The sequence below is a fragment of the Salvelinus namaycush genome, chromosome 39 (assembly GCF_016432855.1).
Source record: "Salvelinus namaycush isolate Seneca chromosome 39, SaNama_1.0, whole genome shotgun sequence".
In the NCBI taxonomy this organism is placed as follows: Eukaryota; Metazoa; Chordata; class Actinopteri; order Salmoniformes; family Salmonidae; genus Salvelinus; species Salvelinus namaycush.
The window spans coordinates 10351331-10376093 of record NC_052345.1 but is presented as its reverse complement, the minus strand read 5'-3'; the positions used below and the strand labels follow the sequence as shown (position 1 = coordinate 10376093).

The following is a 24763-nucleotide window of genomic DNA, read 5'->3' as shown; positions in this document are numbered from 1 at the left end:
TGTAACAAGGGACTACAGATACAGAAGCTCCACCTCTTTCCTCTACTACTGAACACACTTATGTACACGATCATGGAAAACACTTTCCTTCTGCAACATTCTCTAAACATTCCCGCCATTCCCCCCTCTCACTCTCCTGTGTGTCGTCATGTGCCGAATCTAGGCACGGCATTGTTGGATAGCTCGGCATGGTGCATTCGGTGCTTAACCATCCATCCATCTCCGCGCACCGCCAGACTGGCTACACCTGCTGCCAGGGGACCTGTCCGTGCCTTCAAGCCGCTGACTGGCTGACTGGAGCTCCTGCTCCTTATCCTGCTGATGACAGCTTTCGGAGGACTGCATTGCACAGCAGTGTAGTGGAGGAAACTAGCTACTAGCTAGAATGTACACTATTGTGTGTATTTCACCACGTTAGGGAATTCAACCGTTCAAAGGTGGAACTTGACTCAACAGTTGGTTTCTAACTTCTAAATGAAGCTGATGAAATGTGTTGATAGTGGGATAATTTGATGAGACTCAAACGGATGGGATGGTGGTTTTAAAATCAGGGACTTGTGTAGTTTTTACTCCAGACACCTTGTCAGATGAGTGGAAAGTCAACACAAAGTTGTTTTGTTCCCTTCTTGTATGGAGATATTGTTTGAGAGATAATGTTTGAGGAGATTACCATGAAACTCTATGAGAGTTGATATGCTTTACAGAGATAGAGCACTCTATGAATAGATGCCAGCAAAGGACTTGTTACACTATATCACTGCAAAATACCCCCAAGATACTTGTCCTTGTCATGCTGATGGGCCTTGTACAGTATACTCATCAGTAATAACAATTGGCATCTACAACAATGTGGGATCATCTTGATGAGTCAGACAAAAATGATATCCACGGATGATAAATGGTTGATTCCACTTTTCTCGTTACATGTTTATGGCAAATGTAGTCTGTTACAAGGAGTTTAACCGTTGAGATGCAGGTAAAAATTACCACCAATGATGTGTTTTATTTCATTTCAAGCAGGGGTGGCGTTGTGTAAACCTGGTTTGATATTTAAAAAATGATGCCCATCTTAACAGTTAAACTCTTTGTACAAGACAGATACATTGTATAGCCATAAATTAACTAAATGAAGAATATGCGAGTCTGTATATATACTGTATGTAAAAGTGACTGAGCTCTTTTAATTAATAGAAAATAACTATTTACAACACTTGCTTATCTACAACACATACATCTGTCATTAATAATAACATGCACAAGTCAAGGACCTCATTAAAAACAAAGTTGGACTCTTTCTATAAGTAACATCTTGTTTTTAACACACTTTTAAGAACTGATAACAGGCCATGACTAGATCTCCTGTGTTCGTGTTCGCATTGTACTTTTACTTGAAGCGTGTGAAAAGTGAACATACATATAGTATATACAGAGCGATAACTGATATCTAAAGATAATATGGTAAGTTTTCATTAATATTCCGTTAGATCGGAGACCTAGACATGATGGCCCATACAGACAAAAACGCTTATACCTCATGAAAAGGAAAACATTAAGAAATGTACATAACTCTCTTCGTAGGTTTCGATAAAGGCTTTGATAAAATTCCATGAAATAAGACAATTACGGGCTGAAAATGTAACATTTCTTTGTAATCCAAATTGTGTAACAGTAGGCCTAAGAAGCTCATACTTGTAATTGAAACTTGTCTCGTTGAGTGGATTTCAGATTCGCCGCATAGATGCTATCAAGCAAGACACCCATGCACATCAGTATAAATCAGGCCCTTAGAAAACTATTAACATTGGGGTTGTGTTTGAGAAATTACAAAAGAAAACAAAAAAGAGAGAACCCTCAAAATGGCAATACTTTGTCTGTACACATTTGTTGCATTCCTTCCTCGGCTTTACACGCTAGTACAGTTTGGAATCTCCCTTGTGCTCTCGCAGGCATTTCCAATTCGCCCTGTGGTAGAGAGAGAAGAAAACACACATAAGAACAACATAGGTTAGTCCACTGGTAGTAGAGGCTTTGATGTCTGTGAAACAAATACCTACTTTGACACTGATACTGCCTGTTAATTACTGGGGTTTCATTACAGTGTCTTATCAAAAGCTCCTAAGCTGTTGTTTCATACGTGGGACATTAGTGGCCTACCCATTGGTTCGTTTGTTTCCTTTTTATTTAAAAAAGGTTTAAGGGGTCGATCAGCTTAATATTGCGGAATGTTGCTTCGTTTGATCCCTAGTTTTCTTTTAAAGATACACTACTCCTCCTTTTTCCTACCAGTTAAAGAAACAATGTATACTTTATAACCACTATGTAGTGTATACACTGCAGGTCAAAAGTCAACATTGTTATACAAGGAGATATGACCCATATGTGTTCTAGTCCAATATAATGAATTTGGACAAAGTATGTGTAATATTGTTGGAAGTTCATAGTTACCAAATTAGCAACTTGCTATTAAAAAAATGATTTATCAGACTATGTATGTATCTTACGTTTAACTCTGGCGTCCATCTCCTTCTCCATGACTTCTTTGGCCGTAGAGAACTCACTGAGGGTGATCTTAGGCGTGCTGTCGCTCTGGCTGACCGAACCGATCATCTCCTGCTCTTTCTCCTGGTTCACCTCCGCGTAGATGTTAATCCAGGGGATTTTTCTGCAGATTGGTAAATGTAGACAGACAATAGCCATGTTAAAATAGGGAATGACTATTCAACGATGATCCGTCCTTTTGGCAACATTTCTCAAAGATGTATGTTACACTTTTTGTTCAGAGTTGGTATGTTGACAAAACTATATTAATCTCCCTATTATCATGAAGCCACTAGATATATAACTAAGAAAATCTTAATCTATACATAATTAAATCCCCATATGACATCAATGTAGTGATATAAGACTGTAATCCTAATATATACACTACCGTTCAAAAGTTTGGGGTCACTTAGAAATGTCCTTGTTTTTGAAAGAAAAGCAACATTTTGGTCCATTAAAATAACATCAAATTGATCAGAAATACAGTGTAGACATTGTTAATGTTGTAAATGACTGTTGTAGCTGGAAACGGCTGACATGGGCGTACAGAGGCCCATTATCAGCAACTATCACTCCTGTGTTCCAATGGCACGTTGTGTTAGCTAATCCAAGTTGATCATTTTAAAAGGCTAAATGATCATTAGAAAACCCTTTGGCAATTATGTTATCACAGCTGAGAACTGTTGTTCTGATTAAAGAAGCACTAAAACTGTCCTTCTTTAGACTAGTTGAGAACATTTCTATGTGACCCCAAACTTTTGAACGGTAGTGTACATTTTGCATAATCTCAGAAAAATCTTTTCCCATTTCTATTTATGATTAGACATTTGTTTCATCCACTCTTACTTCAATTTATTTCAAATTACAAGTAATTTTGTTACTTAATTGTTTTGCTTTGTCGTGTGTGACATTTCAATAAATCGGTTTCTTCTTTAGATTAATTCCATATCCATAATTGATGCGTTTTCAGCAGACTTTTCCATGAGAATAATTTTAATAATTCAGCTTCTAACAGCCAAAGTATGTCAACAGCATTTTAAGCAATTAAATGATAGTTTTCTTAACATAACATCACTGATTCACACACGTGCCTCATGCATCCAAATCACTCTAAATTTGTTTACTACATCTTCAGTATAAAGGACTAAAAGTTACTTCAAAGGAACGTCTTTAGCTCATTAATGATGCAGGCCCTACCAATCTAGCATATCATTATAATATGCATTATGAATGATGATAGCAGGTTTATTCGAGCAGTGCTGCGATATAGTGTTCAAGGATATAAACATGCAGTACAGTACATACCTCTTGAATTTGTAGATGAGAAACACTGCTAAACCCAGGAATACTACTGATAGGAGCATCAGCATGGCTGAACTGCTGTGTCTCGGGCTGGAATCCACCAAGGGTGCTGTAAAAGAGAGTAGAGGAAGACAAACGTTAAACATAACAAGAACAGAGCAACACAATAAAGGCTAATCTGGGAATGCCTTGGAGATGTTCTTGCTTCATTGCCAATATTGATCCTATGCTGTATAATATTGTGTCACTAATAACAACCATGGAGTACAGTTGAGATGCATATTTTGCATCATAATAGTCTGCTACAGTAGGGCTACATACAGTCAATGCATATGCTTTACTTGAATCAATTTGTTGATTCAAGTAAATAAATCTGGCTATGTATTATGGGTCGATCCAAGGCAATGATAGTGCATTTTTAATATCCCAAATTTAAAAGGCTGTGATAGCGTGTAATTACTATTTCTTAATGGTTGCCTTTTCTCCAACTAAAAGCCATCTGTCTTAAACAAGCATACAGTAGCAACATTTATATTCAGAGGTAAATGCTAAATTATGGTTAAATCAAGCCTTTTACATCGATAACTGTCACAAATAAAGTGCAACATTTACTGTGGAATAAACTGGAGGTATGTGGTGCTGATTATACTATTTAACACCTCTCTCTGTGGTATTACACACCCTTGACACACAAACACACACACACACACACACACACACACTTTACGGTCCAGCACCCGCAGACCTGCTTGTGTATACCTAGCCCTTTAAGCCACAGACGGCCAGCTCAAGGCTATGTGTTCTCACTGGGATTACGTGGCTAATAGAACCTTCAAAATATGTACTATTAGACCTGTCAAACCTGGCAATCCCCTTTCCAACCACCACCCCCACCCATACAGAAAAAAAACATGTGAAGAGTTCCAAAAAGTTACATTTTATGTGAAATGATGTGATTTTCCACATGTGAAATCATGTGGTTTTTCCGTAAGGGCACTTCCAACTTTAACCCTCAACTCTTCCATGTGGACCCAGCTGCTGTAGTAAGTGTGGTGTTGTATGAGTACATACTGTAGTAGAAAGCTGGACTACTGCTCTGTATCCATTCAATACTCTCAACTGAGAATCTTTTCCAATGTGAAAGAGGATTTGTGTTGTTTTTGGGTGGACGCTGGTAAAGCATTTTAATTTCAGCCAAGAGTAGTTATTTGTTTGTCTCATTTTGAGCCAACACTCAAACTGGTGTAATGTTGTTGATTACTTTTTAGGCGATTCTGAATTCTGCATGCATTTCTAACCAAACTTCTCTTTTTTTGTCCTTTTCTCAAGGACCAAACAATCAACATAATTACACTCAGTGCAACACTCATTTTGTGGTTGGATGGCTGTAAAAGACAGTGAACAGATGTTTGGGTCGTCTTGATGGCAGATATAAAGTATCAATTGTGTCAAGGAGTTCCACTTCAAATAAAATCCATCCTCCCTTTCCTCTCATGTCCTCCTCCAATCTTCATACACCAAAGATTGTGACAAACATATAAGGCATTTTAAATCCAGAACAAAAAATAATGTGTTTGGTTTATGCTATACAAATATGAAGACGTTAGCGCTGGTAAATTATATTGCGTTTATGACATCACAAAAAGAAACAAACACAGCTAAAAAAACTATATGTAGAGAAAATAATGATTTCTCGTGCAAGTACATACAGTTAATTTATGTAATTATCTTGATACTAACTTCTTTCCTTACCCAAAGTTAGCTGTGTGATGTAAACGATGACTCTAGCTCCTGGCTTTAGTTCAAACTCCACCAGATTCTGGTTCAGAGCACTGGCAAGTATCTCAGAGATCTGTTGAAGGAAATGAAAGAAGCATCATTTAGTCAAACAATTGTCACACTTTGCAGCTCTTTCAATTCACACACAATGCATCATTAAATCGTATTTGCTGTTTCGTCACGACGCCCACCACGTTGGTTCAGTTGTCTCAATTGTCGGACTCGGCGCAATAGAATTAATGTCTGCGTGTGTGTCATTTCAGCCATGACAATGCATTTATCCTGTTGTGTGAATTGGTGTGAAGGATTGGAAACAATTTGTCATACATGCCATGACAGAATTACAATAACACTCAAAATGTCAGTGTCCAATCTAACTATCCCATACCTGCTCTAGCTCCTCCTCGCTCTTTTTCCTGCCCTCTGATTGGTTCTTGTGTGGTAACAGGAAGAGCTCAGCGGCCGTTGGCACACCTGGAAACACTGCAACCAACAGCTGATCCTCTGGAAAGTCTGACACCTGTTGACAATGGACAGTACTGTTACAATAAGTTCATACTTGTATGGTATTCTTAGTCTACAGTCAAAACACTGCCCTTAGATTATATACATATTTAACATGTTTGAAATCAAAGGAGAGGGAGGTGACAATAAAATAGCTTTGCGCTTGACCAAAATGTGTTAATAACCAATACAACCTCCAGGTAAACAATGCTACAATATGTCACCAATAGATGACAAGTCAGTATTAATTCTACTTTCTTTTTCAGTAACACTTTATTTGACACCTAGCATCATATCACGTTATGACACGGTTATAACCATGTCATAATATGTCATAACAGTTGACATAACCTGTCATAACATTGTCATAACACTGCCATGACACATATATTTAGATGTGTTGTGACATACTGTACAGTACCAGTCAAAAGTTTGGACTCATTCAAGGGTTTTTCTTTATTTTACTATTTTATACAGTACATTGTAGAACAATAGTGAATACCTCCAAACTATGAAATAACACATATGGAATTATGTAGTAACCAAAAAAGTGTTAACTTCTCTAGGATAGGAGGCAGCATTTTCACTTTTGGATAAATAGCGTGCCCAATTTCAACTTCTTTCTACTCATCCCCAGAATATAAGATATGCTTATTATTAGTAGATTTGGATGGAAAACACTCTGAAGTTTCTAAAACTGTTTGAATCATGTCTGTGAGTATAACAGAACTTATGTAGCAGGCAAAACCCAGAGGACACTGTCTGTTCAATGAGGTTTCATTGGGATACTAGATTTCTAATCAACGTGTTTGCAGTTCCTACCGCTTCCACTGGATGTCACCAGTCTTTGGAAATTGGTTGAGGTTATTCCTTTGTGCAATGAAGAAGTATGGCCATCTGGAATCAGTGTAACGTTATGTGTACTGTTTGAGAGTTGCGCAAGACTAGAAAAGTAGCGTTAGTTTGTTGTCCTCCTGTATTGAAAACAGATAGACCCGTCTTCAATTTGATCGATTATTAACGTTTAAAAATACCTAAAGATGTATTACAAAAGTAGTTTGAAATGTTTTGGCAAAGTTTAGAGGTACTTTTTGAGATATTTTGTAGTGATGTTGCGCAAATTGGAAGCTGTTTTTGTTCTGGATCAAACGCGCCAAATAAATGGACATTTTGGATATATATGGACGGAATTAATCGAACAAAAGGACCATTTGTGATGTTTATGGGACATATTGGAGTGCCAACAAAAGAAGCTCGTCAAAGGTAAGGCATGATTTATATTTTATTTCTGTGTTTTGTGTTGCGCCTGCAGGGTTGAAATATGCTACACTCTCTTTGTTTACTGTTGCGCTATCATCAGATAATAGCATCTTATGCTTTCGCCGAAAAGCCTTTTTGAAATATGACACGTTGGCTGGATTCACAATGAGTGTAGCTTTAATTTGGTACCTTACATGTGTGATTTAATGAAAGTTTGATTTTATATAATTTTTTTTGAATTTGGTGCTCTGCATTTTCCCTGGCTATTGGACAAGTGGGACAAGTGGCCTATCCCAAAGAGGTTTTAACATGTCCGTTTGTCACAACTTGGGAAACTCATGGGAGACTGTGTGGCTACATTACCATACCGCTGTTTATATAATACCTCAGATATGAGGTTTACATCTAATTGTTGTATAAAATGAATGAGTGAGTATGATACTGTTTGTATAATTGTGTAATATGATTTTGGACTGTTTAATGAAGAAAAATACAAATTCCTTTTGATTTGAACTAAATCCGAGGACCCGCCCCTGAGCCCAGTTGGGTTAGACATACTGGGACAGCCCCTTTCTGCAATCCTAATAAAAACCCAACTCTGAGAAATTATCACTAGACCATGTTTTTTCTCCATTAGGAGGAGAACGAAGGTTGAGTACCATTGCTGAATCTGTTAACCATACCACGTGGTTAAACTCTTAGACGAATAAGAACAAGTCTTTGATATTGACTACTAGTCTGCAGCTAGGAATTCGGTATCATTGAACGCGAAGAACGACAACCGCCGAAACATCCATTCTATAACGAATGTCACTCTGAACTGTCCACAATAACCAAGACAGAGACAGACGAAACTCTCCAACAGAAACTAACTTTTCTCCAGCGATCAAGACGACACACTGAGCGTAAATATATATATTGATTGCAATTGTTCCCGAATGAGTGAGCGTTCATGTGTAAAGGATTAGCATGTCAATTGTTATAGTTATGAACTCTGTAGTGACTTCTTAGTCGATCCCCAATTTTCCCTTTGTCTAACAAGCCGCCATGCCGGTTCAGCCCACTAGGGCATATTTCTCCTATCATTTAACCATTTTAAGTTTGTTTGTTTGTTTATGCATTTCTGTGAATTACTTAGTCAATAATACATAAATGATTTAAGACAATTGATGTATGGATGACTCATAGTGAAGACTGGGTTTGTGCAGATAACCAACAATTTACGACGTTTGGAATGAGACTAACGTGAGGTAAAATAAATAAATCATTAATCAGAAGATTATTGATCAGATATGAAAATATCTGAAAGGTTATATTGGGAAATTATAACTTTGTAATCTGAACAGTTTCCCTGGTGCCCCAAATTCATAGTTAATTAGTTACGTTATTAATCAGTTGATGTGTAATCCCTAATTACAGAAATCTTTGATATAAACTATAAGTCTTCAATTTAATGATAGCAAAGACACGACAGTGTTAAAGCCCACAAAACCTACCACACAAGGCAAACCAATCCATTCTACTTGTAAATAGTATGTTATATAACATTTCTTAAATTGTCCATTTTATTACCATTGTAATAGTGCCCACATTGATGTCAAACATGTGCCTAGCCCAATGCTCTTTCACTGATGACTGGGATGAATGCAGGAGAAGGACAAACACCCTCTTTGGAAAAATGAAGCTTCTTGGCAGGGAAAAATTTAACTTTTTATGGCTGCAGGGGCAGTATTGAGTAGCCAGATAATAGGTGCCCATTTCAAACGGCCTCGTACTCAATTCTTGCTCGTACAATATGCATATTATTGTTATTATTGGATAGAAAACACTCTCTAGTTTCTATAGCCGTTGAAATTTTGTCTCTGAGTGGAACAGAACTCATTCTACAGCACTTTCCCTGACATGGAGTCAGATTTCAGACATCTTGGCCCCTGATCTGGAGTCAGTTTAAAGGTCCCTGTGAATGCTATGAGGATACAAACACTGCTTACGTCTTCCCCTGGATGTCATTACGTGGTGACGCTTTGAATGGAGTCGATTGCGCAATCAGAGCCTCTATAAAACAACACAACGTGTAGGTAGTGTCCCTTTTCCAGCTGCGCCTGATGCAAGGTGGACACGGACCTGCTCTTTTTCCAAGCTTTAGTTTAGCCAGTAATATTTCTCCGGTCATGTTTTTGCTCGTTATAGGTGTTAAAAACATCATAAGGTAGTTAATTTAAACCGTTTTATAGCAATTTATATCCGTTTAGTGCGATTTTGAGGCATTGCTTTCTGAGACACTTTGAACCTCTGGGCACGTTTCCAGTTCATGCCGAACGCAGTGGGCATTTCCACATGGCAAGAGGACAGCTTTCGACCAAAAGACGATTAGACCCAATAAAGGATTCTTTGCCCAAGATTCTGATGGAAGAACAGCTCAAAGTAAGAACAATTTATTATGATAAATCGTGTTTCTGTCGAAAAATGTTAATCGCTTATGCCGCCATTTTGTTAGATGTAGCTTCGCTTGGCGCAACCTGTATTGAAAAGTAAGGATAATTTAAAAAATGTAATTCAGCGATTGTATTAAGAATTAAATTGTCTATCAATCGCTGTCCACCCTATATTTTTTTAGTCACGTTTATGATTATTTATGTATAAGACTAGATCACTGTCTAATATGGCGCACAACATTTTCTGACCAGCTGGGCTACTTTTGTCATTGTCTAACCATGATTTTGGTGGCTAAATATGCACATTTTCGAACAAACTCTATATGTATGTTGTAATATGATGTTACAGGAGTGTCATCGGAAGAATTCTGAGAAGGTTAGTGAAAAAATTAATATATTTTGGCGATGATTACGTTATCGCTCTCTTTGGCTTGAATCAATGCTCTGGTAACGTTTGCATATGTGGTATGCTAATATAACGATTTATTGTGTTTTCGCTGTAAAACACTTAGAACATCTGAAATATTGTCTGAATTCACAAGATCTGTGTCTTTCCATTGCTATGTGCTGTGTATTTTTAAGAAATGTTTTATGATGAGTAAATTGGTAATACACGTTGCTCTGTGTATTTATTCTAGTCGATTTGTGATGGTGGGTGCAATTGTAAACTAGGATTTATACCTGAAATATGCAAATTTTTCTAACAAAACCTATCCTATACAATAAATATGTTATCAGACTGTCATCTGATGAGGTTTTTTCTTGGTTAGTGGCTATCAATATCTTAGTTTAGCCGAATTGGTGATAGCTACTGGTGTTGAGAAAAAATGGTGGACAAAGAAAAATGGTGTCTTTTGCTAACATGGTTAGCTAATAGATTTACATATTTTGTCTTCCCTGTAAAACATTTTAAAAATCTGAAATGGTGGCTTTATTCACAAGATCTGTATCTTTCATTTGGTGTCTTGGACTTGTGATTTAATGATATTTAGATGCTACTATTTAATTGTGACGCTATGCTAGCGATGCTAATCAGTGTGGGGGGGGTGGGGGATGTTGTCATAGGTGTACCGACCTCGGGCTTGCAGCCATAAGAGGTTAACATAAATAATACCATTTAGAGTTAAATCATTTGATGTTGTTGTTGTAATGAATTCTTTACAGTCATATATTTTTTTCCTCAAATTTTGAATAACTTAGGAAAAATACACATTGTCATGAAGCATTATGACCATCCTGTGTCACTTTACTTGTACTATGAAAATACACTTTATGACACTGTCAAGAAGCATTATGAACATCCTGTGTTATTTTACTTGGATTAATACACTTCATGACACTGTCAAGAAGCATTATGAGCATCATAATCATATAAGCCAGATAGGTCTATCACGTACATGCCCTTATATTGGTCATCAGTCACAAATAAGGTGTCTTGTCCTGCTCCTGAAATCTGCTCCTGCATTCATGCCAGTCATGAGCAACAGAGGATTGGGGTAGGTACATGTCTGACATCAATGTGTGTTTGCAATTTAATATGGTACATTTTAGAAAATGTAATATAACATAAACCTACTGTTTACAAGTAGGCTATGGTGTAATAGAATGGTTTGCTCTGTGTGGTAGGTTTTGTGGGTTTTGACACTCTTATGTAGGTGTCATAACCAGCCATAAAATAATGCAATATGTCACAACAGGCTAAATATATGTGCCATGATAATGTTATGACCATATAATGACAGTTTATGACAAGTTGTTTCAGCTGTTGTGACCTACTATGACATGGTTATGACCGTGTCCTAACAAATAAAGTGTTGTACTTTTTTCAATCCAATCTCAACCTCCATGTTTTCGCAAAAGTGTATTTTTTTCTTGATGGTAAAAGTACATCTTGCCAAACAACTGTTTTTCCATGCTTTCAAAATAGCTACTACTAAATATTTTTCTTTAGAATGTCCTTTATCCACTTTAGATTACCAGCGAGGCACGAGTTCCAACCAGCAATAAGTGTCCATTTTAAAAGCCACTAATGTTGTTATAGGTTCTCTATGGGGCTATCGGCGGACAATGGAGTGGCGTAGTCGGCAAGTCACATACACTTGAAGCACATCAATTATCAAGCCTTAAAATCACTATTTGAGTAGCAAAGTAGTGGACAAATAAAGAGCAAAGGAATGAGGGGAAAGAGGTATAGAATGAATGGTAGAGGGAAGGGGAGAGGGAAGGGGATACGATGCAATAGCCTCTGTAAAAATCAATACACTCAGCACATATTTGTTCTCTTTGCGATCACTCATTAGTCTAAAAAGACTTCTGGCTCTGTGTACTTGGGTAGCGCTGGCATTTTGTGCCCCCAAACTCATTGGCTGGAGTGAAAAATCTGATCTTCGTTAAGGGAGGAGAGTAGATGAGTCAGACAGTCAAATGAGTGAGTGTTTTGGAGGGAACTTTGTCCAAGCCCAAATTTGGTTGGAAAACCAGCTCTTCAGAACTGTATCTTGTTGCTTTAATATTTTAATTAACAGCAAACGCTTTTGGAGAGGCTTCCTCCCAATCTTACTGTATGCAAATCTAAATAAATAAGATTAAACAGTGGTCAATTATTAATTACTATTGTAAACACACCATGAAGTGGATTCTGTTTTTCATTCGTCGTGAACTTGAAAATACTGGGTTATTCTATCTTCATAACTCCTTCCATAGTGCATTATTCCAACAATATTGTTATAAATAGGTTATGATGATTCAACTATAACTATCATTTTATTCTGTGAAGTAAACTACAGTCGTTACCCAGGAACTGAAGGGGGGGGGGGGGGGGGCAAGAGCGAGAAAGGGATGCCCAGAAGAAGTGCAGTCTCTTAGGGAAAAAAGAGGACATGTTAACCTCTTGCACCACACTGAGAGGTGCATTAACAAGTGGTGGTGACACCAGGGGGGGCTTCCGCGAAACATCCAAAATTATATGAATTTCCCGACAGTCACTGTCTGGAACCTGAGAGTGAGCTTTCGGCATCTTCCTTGTTCCGCAGAGGGAGGAAAGAAGAAGCCGGAGAAAGCGGAGATGGAATGACTTCGGAAAATAACTTGAAATAGCCTCTATTACTGAACTCCCCATTCAAACCTCTATTAGGCGGTGGGTTGAAATCAGCTTAGGAGCAAAAGCCCTGCCTTGCTCTCACTATTGTCAGCCATAGAGCTGTACTGTAGTACGGCAACACTGCAGTTTAATGGACCCTGACATTAATTGCGATTTTGCAGAGATCTTTGCTTTATTGTGGGGAGATGTTTACATTGACACGATGGAAAATGTTTCATCTTGAAGGTGAACTGAACGTGAACCGCAGAAAATCAAAAAAGAAATGAAGAGAAAAATTCGAATAACACTTTGTATGGCGGTTGTTGCACAATATCTAGACTATGAACCCTATGTCAACTCTAGCAGTACATGGATGAATAGGCCTTAATATGATTTCCTTTTAGAGAAAGGGAAAGAGATGAAAGGAGGGATGGTTTTATAGGATTAAACTGTATATGGAGGAGCACATGACACATGAACTAGTGTTCATAAACTCAATAGATACCGTATAATGTATGTAGGTTCCAAAACGTTTTGTATGAAAAGAGGTGCTGTAACAGTCTATTGAGGCTAGCAATTAATAGCTCAAGCTAGATCTATAGCTGTCTATAACTGAGTGTGCCCCTCAGTTCAATACAATTCAATTGGCTGGTGCTATACTATACTGCCATGAACATACTATGTGGCTCCCAGGTGACAAAGTGCACTTTATCCCTCAAAAAGCCTCACTTTGACCCATATCACAGTAGCTCCCTCCACTGGCTCTCAGCCTAGCTCGCCTGAGGTGCCTCTCATATCAAATCAACTGTGGAGATGGTGAAAACACAGAGAGACCACAAGTCTCAAACTATAGGCCTAAACCAACACACGAAGTGGAAGAGTAACACACTTAACTATGACATATCAGCTCTAGCTCTCCTCCGCAGATACTATGCACATCCTATGTCACAGTAATGCCTAAGATCTCCTTCATTCCAGGCTAATTCCGAAGAATGCATTTCATTGCTCCGACTTCTGAAAATAAGTTGTTAGTGCTCATCAAGCTGCCTCGAGGGGGGAAGAAGAAGCCGAGTCTCTCGCACCTGTGTGATAACGAATCACAGGACAGCCCGAGGGCGAACGCCGAAGCATCTCAGCGGATAGAAAGAGACGAGAGAGAGGAAGAATAAGAGAGAAGGAAGGAATTCACACTTACTTGGAGCAGAGCCTTCTTAATAACTCTCCCCACATCCTGTCTCCACTCGGGGACGTCAGGGTTGTACTCGTCCAGATTAGGGGAGAAAGATAAAAGCAGAGATTTGAAGAACTCTGTCAGAAAGAGAGAGAGAGACCCAGGGGAGAAACAGAAACAGACCGTTAATTCAGCCCCTGATCTAGGTGCAATATTTTCAAGGTATCCTCCTCATTCCCCACTGTCATTCGTTCTGGTTGTGTCCCTCCTCTAACTGCCTTCTGATGGGTGGGAAATCTGACAGAGATGTTGGCGTGGGTACAGTATGCATGTGCTCATGGTTTGACAAGGGGAGATGATTGCTTGCTAAGTGATTTCTGAGATAATTGGGGAAATGTCCCCTTTCGCATATATCCTGACATATTCAAATGTTAAGTACAGTCAAAAGTTGCATACCAAGTGAGATGCATGCTAGATGTGCTAATGAACATTACATTAAGTAGAATAATTTGATTAGGGTGATCAGAGAGAGAGAGAGAGAGAGAGAGAGAGAGAGAGAGAGAGAGAGAGAGAGAGAGAGAGAGAGAGAGAGAACCTTGGACTGCTATGGTCTTGGTGTCTTGCAGTATGGTGTTGGCTGAAGACACTTGGACCGTAACAGTGTTCATTCCCTCGCTGGTGAAGGTGTACGAGATGCTCCCGTCTAAGCTGATCAGCGGCTGGAGGAAGAGGGAACATGGACAAAATGGATGATCACACTTTGATCCGGTAAGTATCCCTTCACCTAAAACCTTTAGCTAAAACCCCAGAACATGAAAGAAATCCACTCCAGATGATAACAACTTCTCCTTCAACTTCTCACTTAGAGTAGTCGGAGCTTCTGACTTGAATAAAACCCTACAAAACACATCCTCCCCATAATACCTAGAACCAATGCAGCTAAGGTCATAACTTATGACATACTAATAAGATGTCTGAACAAAATATAAGATCAGAGACTGCTCCGCCTCTATCACAGTCGTCTTCATTAATAGAAGAGGTCAATGTACATAATACCATAGACATTAGGTATAACTCATATATACATCAGTGGAGGCTACTGAAAGGAGGACAGCTCATAGGAATGGCTGAAGTGGAATTGAACTGGAATGGAAACCATGTCTTTGATGTGGTCGATGCTGTTCCATTGATTCCGTTCTAGCCATTACAATAAGCCTGTCCTCCGATTTAGTTACAGTGACACCAGCCACAACTGCAGTACATGTACAGTATATGGCATTATAGGGTAAGACCCTTTTGAATAGTGCCCATTTACCTCTAATGTTGTACAGTTGGTAACCCACATATACTGTATACTATACACAACACTGGAGTCCCACAGGGCTCGGTTCTAGGCCCTCTTCCCTGTACACCCAGTGTTTTAAGTCTAATTTACCTCAGTGCTGTTCCCCAGCCACCAGAAGTAGGTGACGGTCCTGGAGTGGATGGGCCACACCACTGCTGTTAGGTTTACTTCCTTGTTCTTGATGGCTACAAACGGAGTCAGCAACTGGACATGTTCCACAGGACCTGATACAAACACAGAGGATGATTCAGATTCAGTATTGGATGATTCAGATTCAGTATTGGATGATTCATATTCGGTATTGGATGATTCAGACTCGGTATTGGATGATTCAGACTCAGTATTGGATGATTCAGACTCAGTATTGGATGAATTCAGACTCAGCATTGGACGATTCAGAGTGAGTATTGGATGATTCAGACTCCGTATTGGATGATTCAGGCACAGTATTGGATGATTCAGACTCAGTATTGAATGATTCAGACTCCATATATGATTGTAATTACAAGGACATTGCTTGAGACTGCCTATTTCACAATAGGAAAAGCATTCGCACATGGAAATATTATTTTTAGATGATTTTTTGTTTAAATAGGAAAAGCACTCGCACATCGACATAATATATTTTAATTTTTTTAGTTTAAATCTGAAAAGCACCGGCACATCCGAAGATTAATTTTACAGGTGCGTGGGAAAATAGAAATAGCAACCTTCTTAAATGAAGAATTGGGGAAAAGAAGATCTCTCACACTGAGCTTGCCAGTATCCCTAACATTATCACTGGGGTAGTGTGTGGGATCTTCTCAATAAGACTACTTTAGCTGAAACGGGAAGGTGAATGAAATCTTCCTCAACAATTATCATAACTGTCATAATGTTTTACAGTTTTGATGGAATTTAGTTGAAGAACAAGATTTATTCTCGACTTAAAACACATAGGTGTTATCATGTTTTTGAGTTTTGATGGGATTTAGTTGAAGAACAGGATTTATTCTGGACTTAAAACACATTGGTGTTATCATGTTTTTGACGTGATACCTTGTGAGTAATACTGTGGTCTGCCATGCTGAGACTGTAATGTGAGCTGACGTGGGTGTACGTGGCATTAACGTCATCTAAGTGGTGAAGGTTCCTATAGCGGAGAGATATAACACGGTATTTTAACAGTAATATTCCGGCTGACAGTGGTGTGACTCGGCGTTCAGGCTTGTACGTCTCCACCTGGGCTTCTGTTATCCTTTTTAACTGAGACGAATCTTTATCCTAGCTTTCCAACACATGCAGTGTATGTCTGTGTTAGTGTCTGTGTATGTTTGTGATGTGTGTGACAGAGAAAGAAAGTGTGCGTATCTGTGTGTCTCCCTCTTTTAATTTTGTGTCTATGCAGATGTGCGTGTGTGTGTGTTGTGTGTGTGTGATGTGAGTCATTTGGTCAGGGTCCCTAAACTGTGTCGGTTGTTAAAAATATTTCAATTTGAAGTATGTGGTGGCATCGTGATTGGCACATTGCTTAAAGCATCATCTGCACTCTCTCTCCCTTGTAAATTACCTCAAAATGTGCCAAACAGCCTTCCGAGTGCAGAGGTCTGAGGCACTGCATCACAGTGCTTGATGCGTCCCTACAGACCCGTGTTTGATCACAGGCTTTGTCACAGCCGGCCGGGTCCGGGAGACCCATGAGGCGGTGCACAATTGGCACAGAGTCGTCCGGTTTAGGGGAAGGTTTGGCCGGCCGGGATATCCTTGTCCCATCGCGCTCTAAAGACTCCTTGTGGCGGACCGGGCGCCTGCAATCTGACTGCGGTCACCAGGTGGACGTTGTTTCCTCCGACACATTGGTGCGGCTGGCTTCCAGGTTAAGCGAGCAGTGTGTCAAGAAGCAGTGCGGCTTGGCAGGGTATTATTTTGAAGAACGCACGGCTCTCGACCTTCGCCTCTCCAGAGTCTGTACGGGAGTTGGAATGATGTGGCAAGACTGCAACTACCAATTGGATATCACGAAATTGGGGAGAAAAAAAAAGTATAATAATTTGTACCAAACCATGGAGAAAAAAACACCAGCAGAATGAATGTCATCAAAAATATCAAAGTACACTGATTGAAAGTGTCGTGGCGACCAGAGACAACATTTAAATGGCACCACTAATTGACTAAAGCCTCACTTTTCAAATCAGGAGACGAGGGGTTAATTCAAACACAGCACTTCAAAGAGCTGGATAATTCTTGAAGCCTTTTAGACATGAGCATGTTATATTTGTCACTATTATTTACTTGACATTTGGCTGGCTTGTTCATTACAAGATGAAAAGAGCGAGAGAGCATCAAAGTGCTGTACTATGTGCAGAGCATTCTGGTACTTTGTCTTTAACTGGGTCCATTGTACACTGCTGTATATTTAGTAAGGTGGTTATTTACAGAGAAATATGAGGCAGAGATATTCAATTATGATCCTTGAGAACCACAGCACTGTTGTTTTCCATCCTTTCTTTCCAATCAGGGACTGATTTAAACCTTTGTAACCAGGTGAGCGACCACTGTGGCCAATCAATGGCCGATGTCACAGTAACTGACCAATTATCTATCAGGTACAGTAGAAACTAAAACCAGAAATACTTCATTCCTCAATGGCGGGAATTGAATATCCCTGACAAAATAGATGAATGTATAGAGGTGACGTACACGTAACATGGAGGTACAAGGTGGTAGTGTCAAATCCCAGGGTGTTCTCCGCCAAGGCCGAGACACGGAATATCCCAGCCGTCTTGTAAACATGTCTGATACCCTCTTCGATCCAGCTAAGGTTGGAGTAGGAGACTGCCGTGCCATCTCCAAAATCCAGTTGGATGTTGGTTCTCATTGAGTCCCCCTGGAAAGCAAGTAAAGTCTCAAGTAAGGACTACAGATGAAGAAAGAAGGAAAGACAGACAGAAAAGACAGAAATAAGACAAAAATAAAAAAAAATAAGTTCAAGTTACATAAAAAATATATATATAACAATTCCATTGTACTTGAGAGCCCAGCTAGATGCTTGTACTTTTGTTTATTATAGACTTAAATACATCATTGTTTTGTGACGGCAGGTAGCCTAGTGGTTAGAGCTTTGGGCCAGTAACCCCCAAAAAGGTCGATTCGGGGATTGAATTCCCGAGTCGACAAAGTAAAAATCTGTTGTTTTGCCCCTGAACAAGGCAGTTAACCCACTGTTCCCTGGTAGGCCGTCATTGTAAATAAGAATTTGTTCTTAACTGACTTGCCTAGTTAAATAAAAGTTAAAGGTATTTTTTTTTTAAATGGGGTTCAATACAAGAACTCAAAACCACAGTACCATTCAGTAATCAGCACTAAGCATGCATGAGCACAGGCAGGGCATCTTTGTCTGTTTTTGTCAGAAGTCCAACAGATGGTGTTGTGACACCTCTACATCAGCATGCATCCTGAGTCTGACATGAGTCCCTGTGGTGTGAGTGTGTGTGTTTGTGTGTATATGTGTGTCTGATGGAGAGAGAGAGAACGACAGGGAGGTCGAGGCAGTGTAGTAATCAAGAGACAGTAGGGTGGCAGGTACACTAGTCAACAGACTGCTGGGCTACATTCACACACAGACACAAGCAGTCAGCACTAGGGGTTGCATCATATTCTGGCCCACCATGAGAGCAGTGTGTGTGTGTGTGTGTGTGATGGAGAGAGAGAGAACGACAGGGAGGTCGAGGCAGTGTAGTAATCAAGAGACAGTAGGGTGGCAGGTACACTAGTCAACATACTGCTGGGCTACATTCACACACAGACACCATCAATCATCACCAGCCCAACATTGGGTTTGCATCATGTTCTGCCCCAATGTGAGAGCGGTCTGTTTGCCTGTTATACCTAATGAGGTTTGTGTGTGTGTGTGTCTTTCTCTCTCTCTCTCTCTTTCTCTCTTTCTTCACTATATGTTTTGCTTCTTTTCAAGCACAGCAGAGTATGAAAACACGAGAAGGCTTCTGGGGGTATATAACGTTGGCGGCTATTGTGTGGAACTGTAATGACCCACAATCCTTTGCCAAAATGTCACTCGCAATGACACTTAGGTTTTCAGTGGCGTCGATGTCATTCAGGCTTTTGTTGATGTCCGCTGTTCACATTCTCTGGACATTTCTAGTTCTATATCGAGGTGTCCTGGGATCGCTAACTAATCTGCATGAGACTGATGCTGGCCTGCTGGCTAAATGTCAAGCTTTGTGTCCGTGGCTCCGTGTGTGACTCAGAGGGCCTCAAAATCCAAAATGCATAATAGGGTAAGCGTCATGGTCTGGACAACAGTGCTGGTTGACAATGAGGGGTTTTGTTAGTTCAGGTTCAGACACAGTAGGACAGTGTAAGGTACTCTTGTTCAGGTGAATGTCAACACACAAAGGATGGTATAAACGGTGTGATGTCAGTGCTGTCGTGCTGATGGGGTGTCATACCTGGGTTCAAATAGTTTTCGCTTTATTTCAAATGCTTTGAGTGTTTGTTTGAGCCTGCCTGGAGAGCTAGATGGACTGATTTGCACTTTTGGGACTATTCCATTGGTTATGGTTGGTGTACACATTACATACTATAAGGCAGCTAATGCACAGTAAATCTGGTTGGTGTACACATGATATGCTATAAGGTAGCTAATGTACAGTAAATCTGGATGGTGCACACATGATATACTATAAGGTAGCTAATGTACAGTAAATCTGGATGGTGTACACATGATATGCTATAAGGTAGCTAATGTACAGTAAATCTGGTTGGTGTACACATGACATGCTATAAGGTAGCTAATGTACAGTAAATCTGGATGGTGTACACATGACATGCTATAAGGTAGCTAATGTACAGTAAATCTGGTTGGTGTACACATTACATACTATAAGGTCACTTTCTGATAATGAAATCTTGACGTGTGACACCACAGATCTCATCCCTCTCTCAAAACATCAAACTTTCTTCCACCTCCCTCTCTCCTTTATTTTATTTTCTGAACCGCCATGTTCACTACCTGCCATTACCACACATTACATATTTAGGCCCATTTGCTCTCCCCAAGAAATACTGCCATCTCGGGCTTCATGAATATAAATTAAAGTCTGATTCGATGGGACCGAAGGATTTTCCGAATGCATGAGACCCAATGCCATCAAGATTCTTCACCTCCATTAGTCTCCTGTGATAGTTGTTTAGAATTATTTTGGGACTGAAATTATTATAAGATACATTTCACAAACTTTTTGACCACATGGCAGAGGAGGCCTCTCTTAGTGAAATAAATACATCCTAATTTCCTCAACTCATCACACTGTAATGTGACAGCTGGGCCCGGGAGAGACCTCGTGGTAGAGACACTTCTTATCTGCAGTGCAGGGGGAAAGCACCACCGCACCGAGCAGAGCACTACCTCACTTCTTCCACCTGAATTTAATGTGAGGTGGTTGAACAGTGTCTAGGGAGTGAGGGGAATGAGGCAAGGCCCTGGCTCTAGAAGGAGGCTACTCTGAGTCTATCACTCTATAACAGGGTCTCCAGGGGTGCATCTCTCTCTAAGGTCTTTTTCTCTTACTCTGCCTCTCAGCTCGGGGCTTGGGGCATGTAGCTGTGTGTGGGTGATGTTGTGTTGCAAGTGACTATTAAACTTTCAGGAGTTGGTGTATATGAGATGACATAACAGGGAAATAATTTCAAGCGTATGTCTGGAAGAAACATCCATATTTCACTCAGTAACAGGCCTACGGTGAGTTAGTTGTACACCACATGCTAGGACTACTTTTACAACCATGCATAACAATACAAAACATATAGATTTTTCGTTCTATGGCTTAAGGTAAAAATCAATGCAACTCATAACAGTGATGTGTACAAAGGGGTCCATTTGGGCTCCTACAGCCCCATAACAATGATATACAAAAAGGCTTTTCTGGCTTTTGGCCCAGCTCTACCTCATCCAGATGCACCAGGAAGGTGACGTTGGTGTGCAGGTCGGCGGTAAGCTTGCCCTCTCTGGTGGAGAGAGAAAGGCCTTTTGGAGCCCTGTTGGGACACATCTGCTTCCTGGGTGTGTACATGTCCTTGACTCCCTTGATGCAGTTGTTGGACACCACTTTTCGGTACCTTAAGAAGATACCATATGAATTAGTTAGTACATGTTCAGTATGGTTTACTGAGGTTATGGCTTCCTGACTCTACTAGTTAACAAGGCTAAGGTATTGGTCACGTTCATCAATGAAGCTTGACTAGAAATCGTATTTTTTATGTTTTTAACCTCAAATTGATTGTGGAAGTGACAGAGCTAGTGAACAAGACTTGCTGTTCTTTGACTAATCTTAAAAATGCTTAGTAATGACTAATTCAAAAAGTACTTTTAACCCTGAACGTTAATGTCTGACACAAGACAGTACAGTAGTTGTCAGTCACATTGACAAAACTCCAACATGTTTTCTAACTTCTGGACAAAACATGACTTTTGACCTTTTGGGGAAGCGAATGCATAAATGAACGATGAACCGTTCTCCTCAGACCTACACCATCCTGAGGCGTCCTAATCTGTGTCCTAGGACTCCTGACTGTGCTTTGTAGCTCTCAGTAGTACACTATGTCACTCAGTATAGATCTACTGTCTGGTGAATGACTCAGGCCTAAATAGCCAATATCACTATTCACACTAGGAGCCGTGCCAGAAGGTGTGACACCCTGCCAGTGTTTAATTACAGTGGGAAGATGGGAAGATGATGAGCATTGGCCAACCTATACAGAGAGATACTGTAGCCACTGTAAGCTTTAATGTGTTGTTGTACTTCTCTTTTGAAATGTGTGACACCTATTCAGGCTTTTTTTTTTACATGGACCACATCATGACCAACATAATTCTTTACAAAATGAAATGGAAAACATCAGAGCAAAAATATATGGCCTCCCACTGAGCAGAAATATACAGAAGGGTTGCCTTCACTTAGAATAGACAACATAGAAACGCTACAAAATAGTGCCCCTATGTGCAACTCACCCTGTGCTGTTGAGGTACTTCTGTCCTTGGCTGCAGCTCCTTGATACAACAGCTGGGTTGAACCAGAACGCTGGTAGACAGTTCCCTTCTCTACGCCGTTCATAGCCATAATCACTATAACAAATCACATACAGAATGTGATCAATATCAACACTTTACCTCTACCTACTGTATATGTACATATCTACCTCAATTACCTCATACATCAGCACGTCTACTTGGTACTGGTACCCCGTGTATATAGCCAAGTTATTGTTACTCATTATGTATTTATCATTACTTTTCTATATTTTTCTCTCTGCATTCTTGGGAAGAGCCCGTAGGTAAACATTTCACTGTTAGTCTACACCTGGTGTTTACGAAGCATGTGATAAATACAATTTGATATGATTTTGAGCCAAAGGACATACAGTATTACTGTGTTATATGTTACAGCTTCTCTCTCCTATCCCTCAGCACGATACATATAATAGATATTTTTTCCATTTCAACGCATAATTATTATATATTGATTGGGCTGCAGTTGACAAATGCTCCAGATCAGCAGAGGTAGGAAGACTGAGCCCTGGGGGACTCCATGTCAACACAGGCAGCCAGGTCAGGGATGGCTGACTTCCACCGGCTGACGTTAGCTACCTCCCAATCACAAAGTGATTTACATCACGCAAAGCAGGTTAGGCAAGTGCCGATTCTAATAATGACGCAGTCATTGATTCATCAATTAATTACCTAGCCAGAACTAACAGGAAGCAACAAAGCCTGAGGTCCGTCTAGGACTCCCTATGGCCTGGTCTGACCTCAGTGTGATTTAGAACCTCCCCCAATTTATTGACAGGCTGTCAAGTGAAGTTATGGTGTTTTGGTTGGTCGGGATAATAGTTATAAGGGACCAAGTGAGTCCAATGAGGGTACAGGACATTACAGCACCACTGAATCACAGCTTTGGTAATGCATAGATTACATTTCTTTCCAGTAAGTCACAGAAAAGTATGGTGTCCAGTTTAGTACATTATAGTTATGCAGACTCCCAGCGTGTTTTGGTTACATATTAATACTAATCTCTCCTCACACATTATTAATATAATATATACAGTGTTATATCTATGTATATACACTGAACAAAAACATAAACACAAAATGTTGGTCCCATGTTTCATGAGCTGAAATAAAAGATCCCCAGAAATTTTCCATAGGCATAGGGTTTCTTCTGCCAAGATAATCCATCCACCTGACAGCTGTGGCATGTCAAGAAGCTGATTAAACGGCATGATAATTACACAGGTACACCTTGTGATGTGAACAATTAAAGGTCACTCTAAAATGTGCAGTTTTGTCACACAACACAATGTCACAGATGTCTCAAAGTTTTGAGGTATCGTGCAATTGGTATGCTGACTGCAGGAAAGTTGTCAGAGAATTGAATATTCATTTCTCTAGCATAAGCCACCTCCAACGTAGTTTTAGAGAATGTGGCAGTATGTCCAACTGGCCTCACAACCGCGGACCACGTGTATGTCGTTGTGTGGGCAAGCGGTTTTCTGATGTCAACGTTGTGAACAGAGTGCCCCATGGTGGCTGTGGGGTTATGGTATGGGCAGGCATAAGCTACAGACAACACACACAAGTGCATTTTATCGATGGCAATTTGAATGCACAGAAATATCTTGATGAGACCATGAGGCCCACTGTGAGGCCAATTTGGTATCTGTGACCAACAGATGCGTCATGTGAAATCCATAGAATAGGGCCTAATGAATATATTTCAATTGACTGATTTCCTCATATGAAATGTAACTCAGTAATTTATTTGAAATTGTTGCATGATGTGTTGATATTTTTGTTCAGTGTATAACCTCTGTTTTCAGTCTAGTCACTGTCCCACTTTGGAATCAACCCCTGGACCTTTTGTTCACAGCACAACAGAACAACAGGCCGGTGCATTGTCACCCTCTTACGCAATACGCAATCAATACGCAATCAGTAAACATTTCAGACCTCAATTAGAAGTTGTATTGTTTTTCACTCTGAACATTGAAGTTTCTCAAAGAGATTGTTTTTTTATTTTTGAATTTCACTGCCAGCTGTAGAGATAGATAGAGAGAGAGTGTGAGAGAGCGAGAAAGAGAGAGAGAGAGAGAGATAGCAAGGGAGAGAGAGAGAGGGTGAGAGAGAGACATGCCATGTGGTCAGGAAGTTTGTGAAATGTGTCATATAATAATTTAAGTCCAAAATAATTAAAATAACTATCACTGGAGACTAATGGATTCTAATTACAACTCATACAGTCTGACCTGACACCGCTGGCATTTACAAATGCATCATTGCTTTTCTCTTCCCT

General features: G+C 39.9%; 1 protein-coding gene across 1 annotated transcript in view; it reads right to left on the bottom strand.

The window, feature by feature from the left end:
• Positions 1-1903: 1903 nt before the first annotated feature.
• The window catches only part of LOC120032675 (VPS10 domain-containing receptor SorCS3-like), a 228475-nt gene continuing 205615 nt past the window's right edge, over positions 1904-24763 (bottom strand). The window contains exons 17-27 of the mRNA XM_038978873.1: positions 22426-22539; positions 21362-21533; positions 18096-18282; positions 15507-15640; positions 14667-14790; positions 14096-14208; positions 6011-6142; positions 5596-5695; positions 3847-3952; positions 2502-2662; positions 1904-1962 (exon numbers count right to left, since the gene is read on the bottom strand). Of these exons, the coding sequence (XP_038834801.1) occupies positions 1904-1962; positions 2502-2662; positions 3847-3952; positions 5596-5695; positions 6011-6142; positions 14096-14208; positions 14667-14790; positions 15507-15640; positions 18096-18282; positions 21362-21533; positions 22426-22539 (1402 nt within the window). The remainder of the gene's footprint in view (positions 1963-2501; positions 2663-3846; positions 3953-5595; positions 5696-6010; positions 6143-14095; positions 14209-14666; positions 14791-15506; positions 15641-18095; positions 18283-21361; positions 21534-22425; positions 22540-24763) is intronic.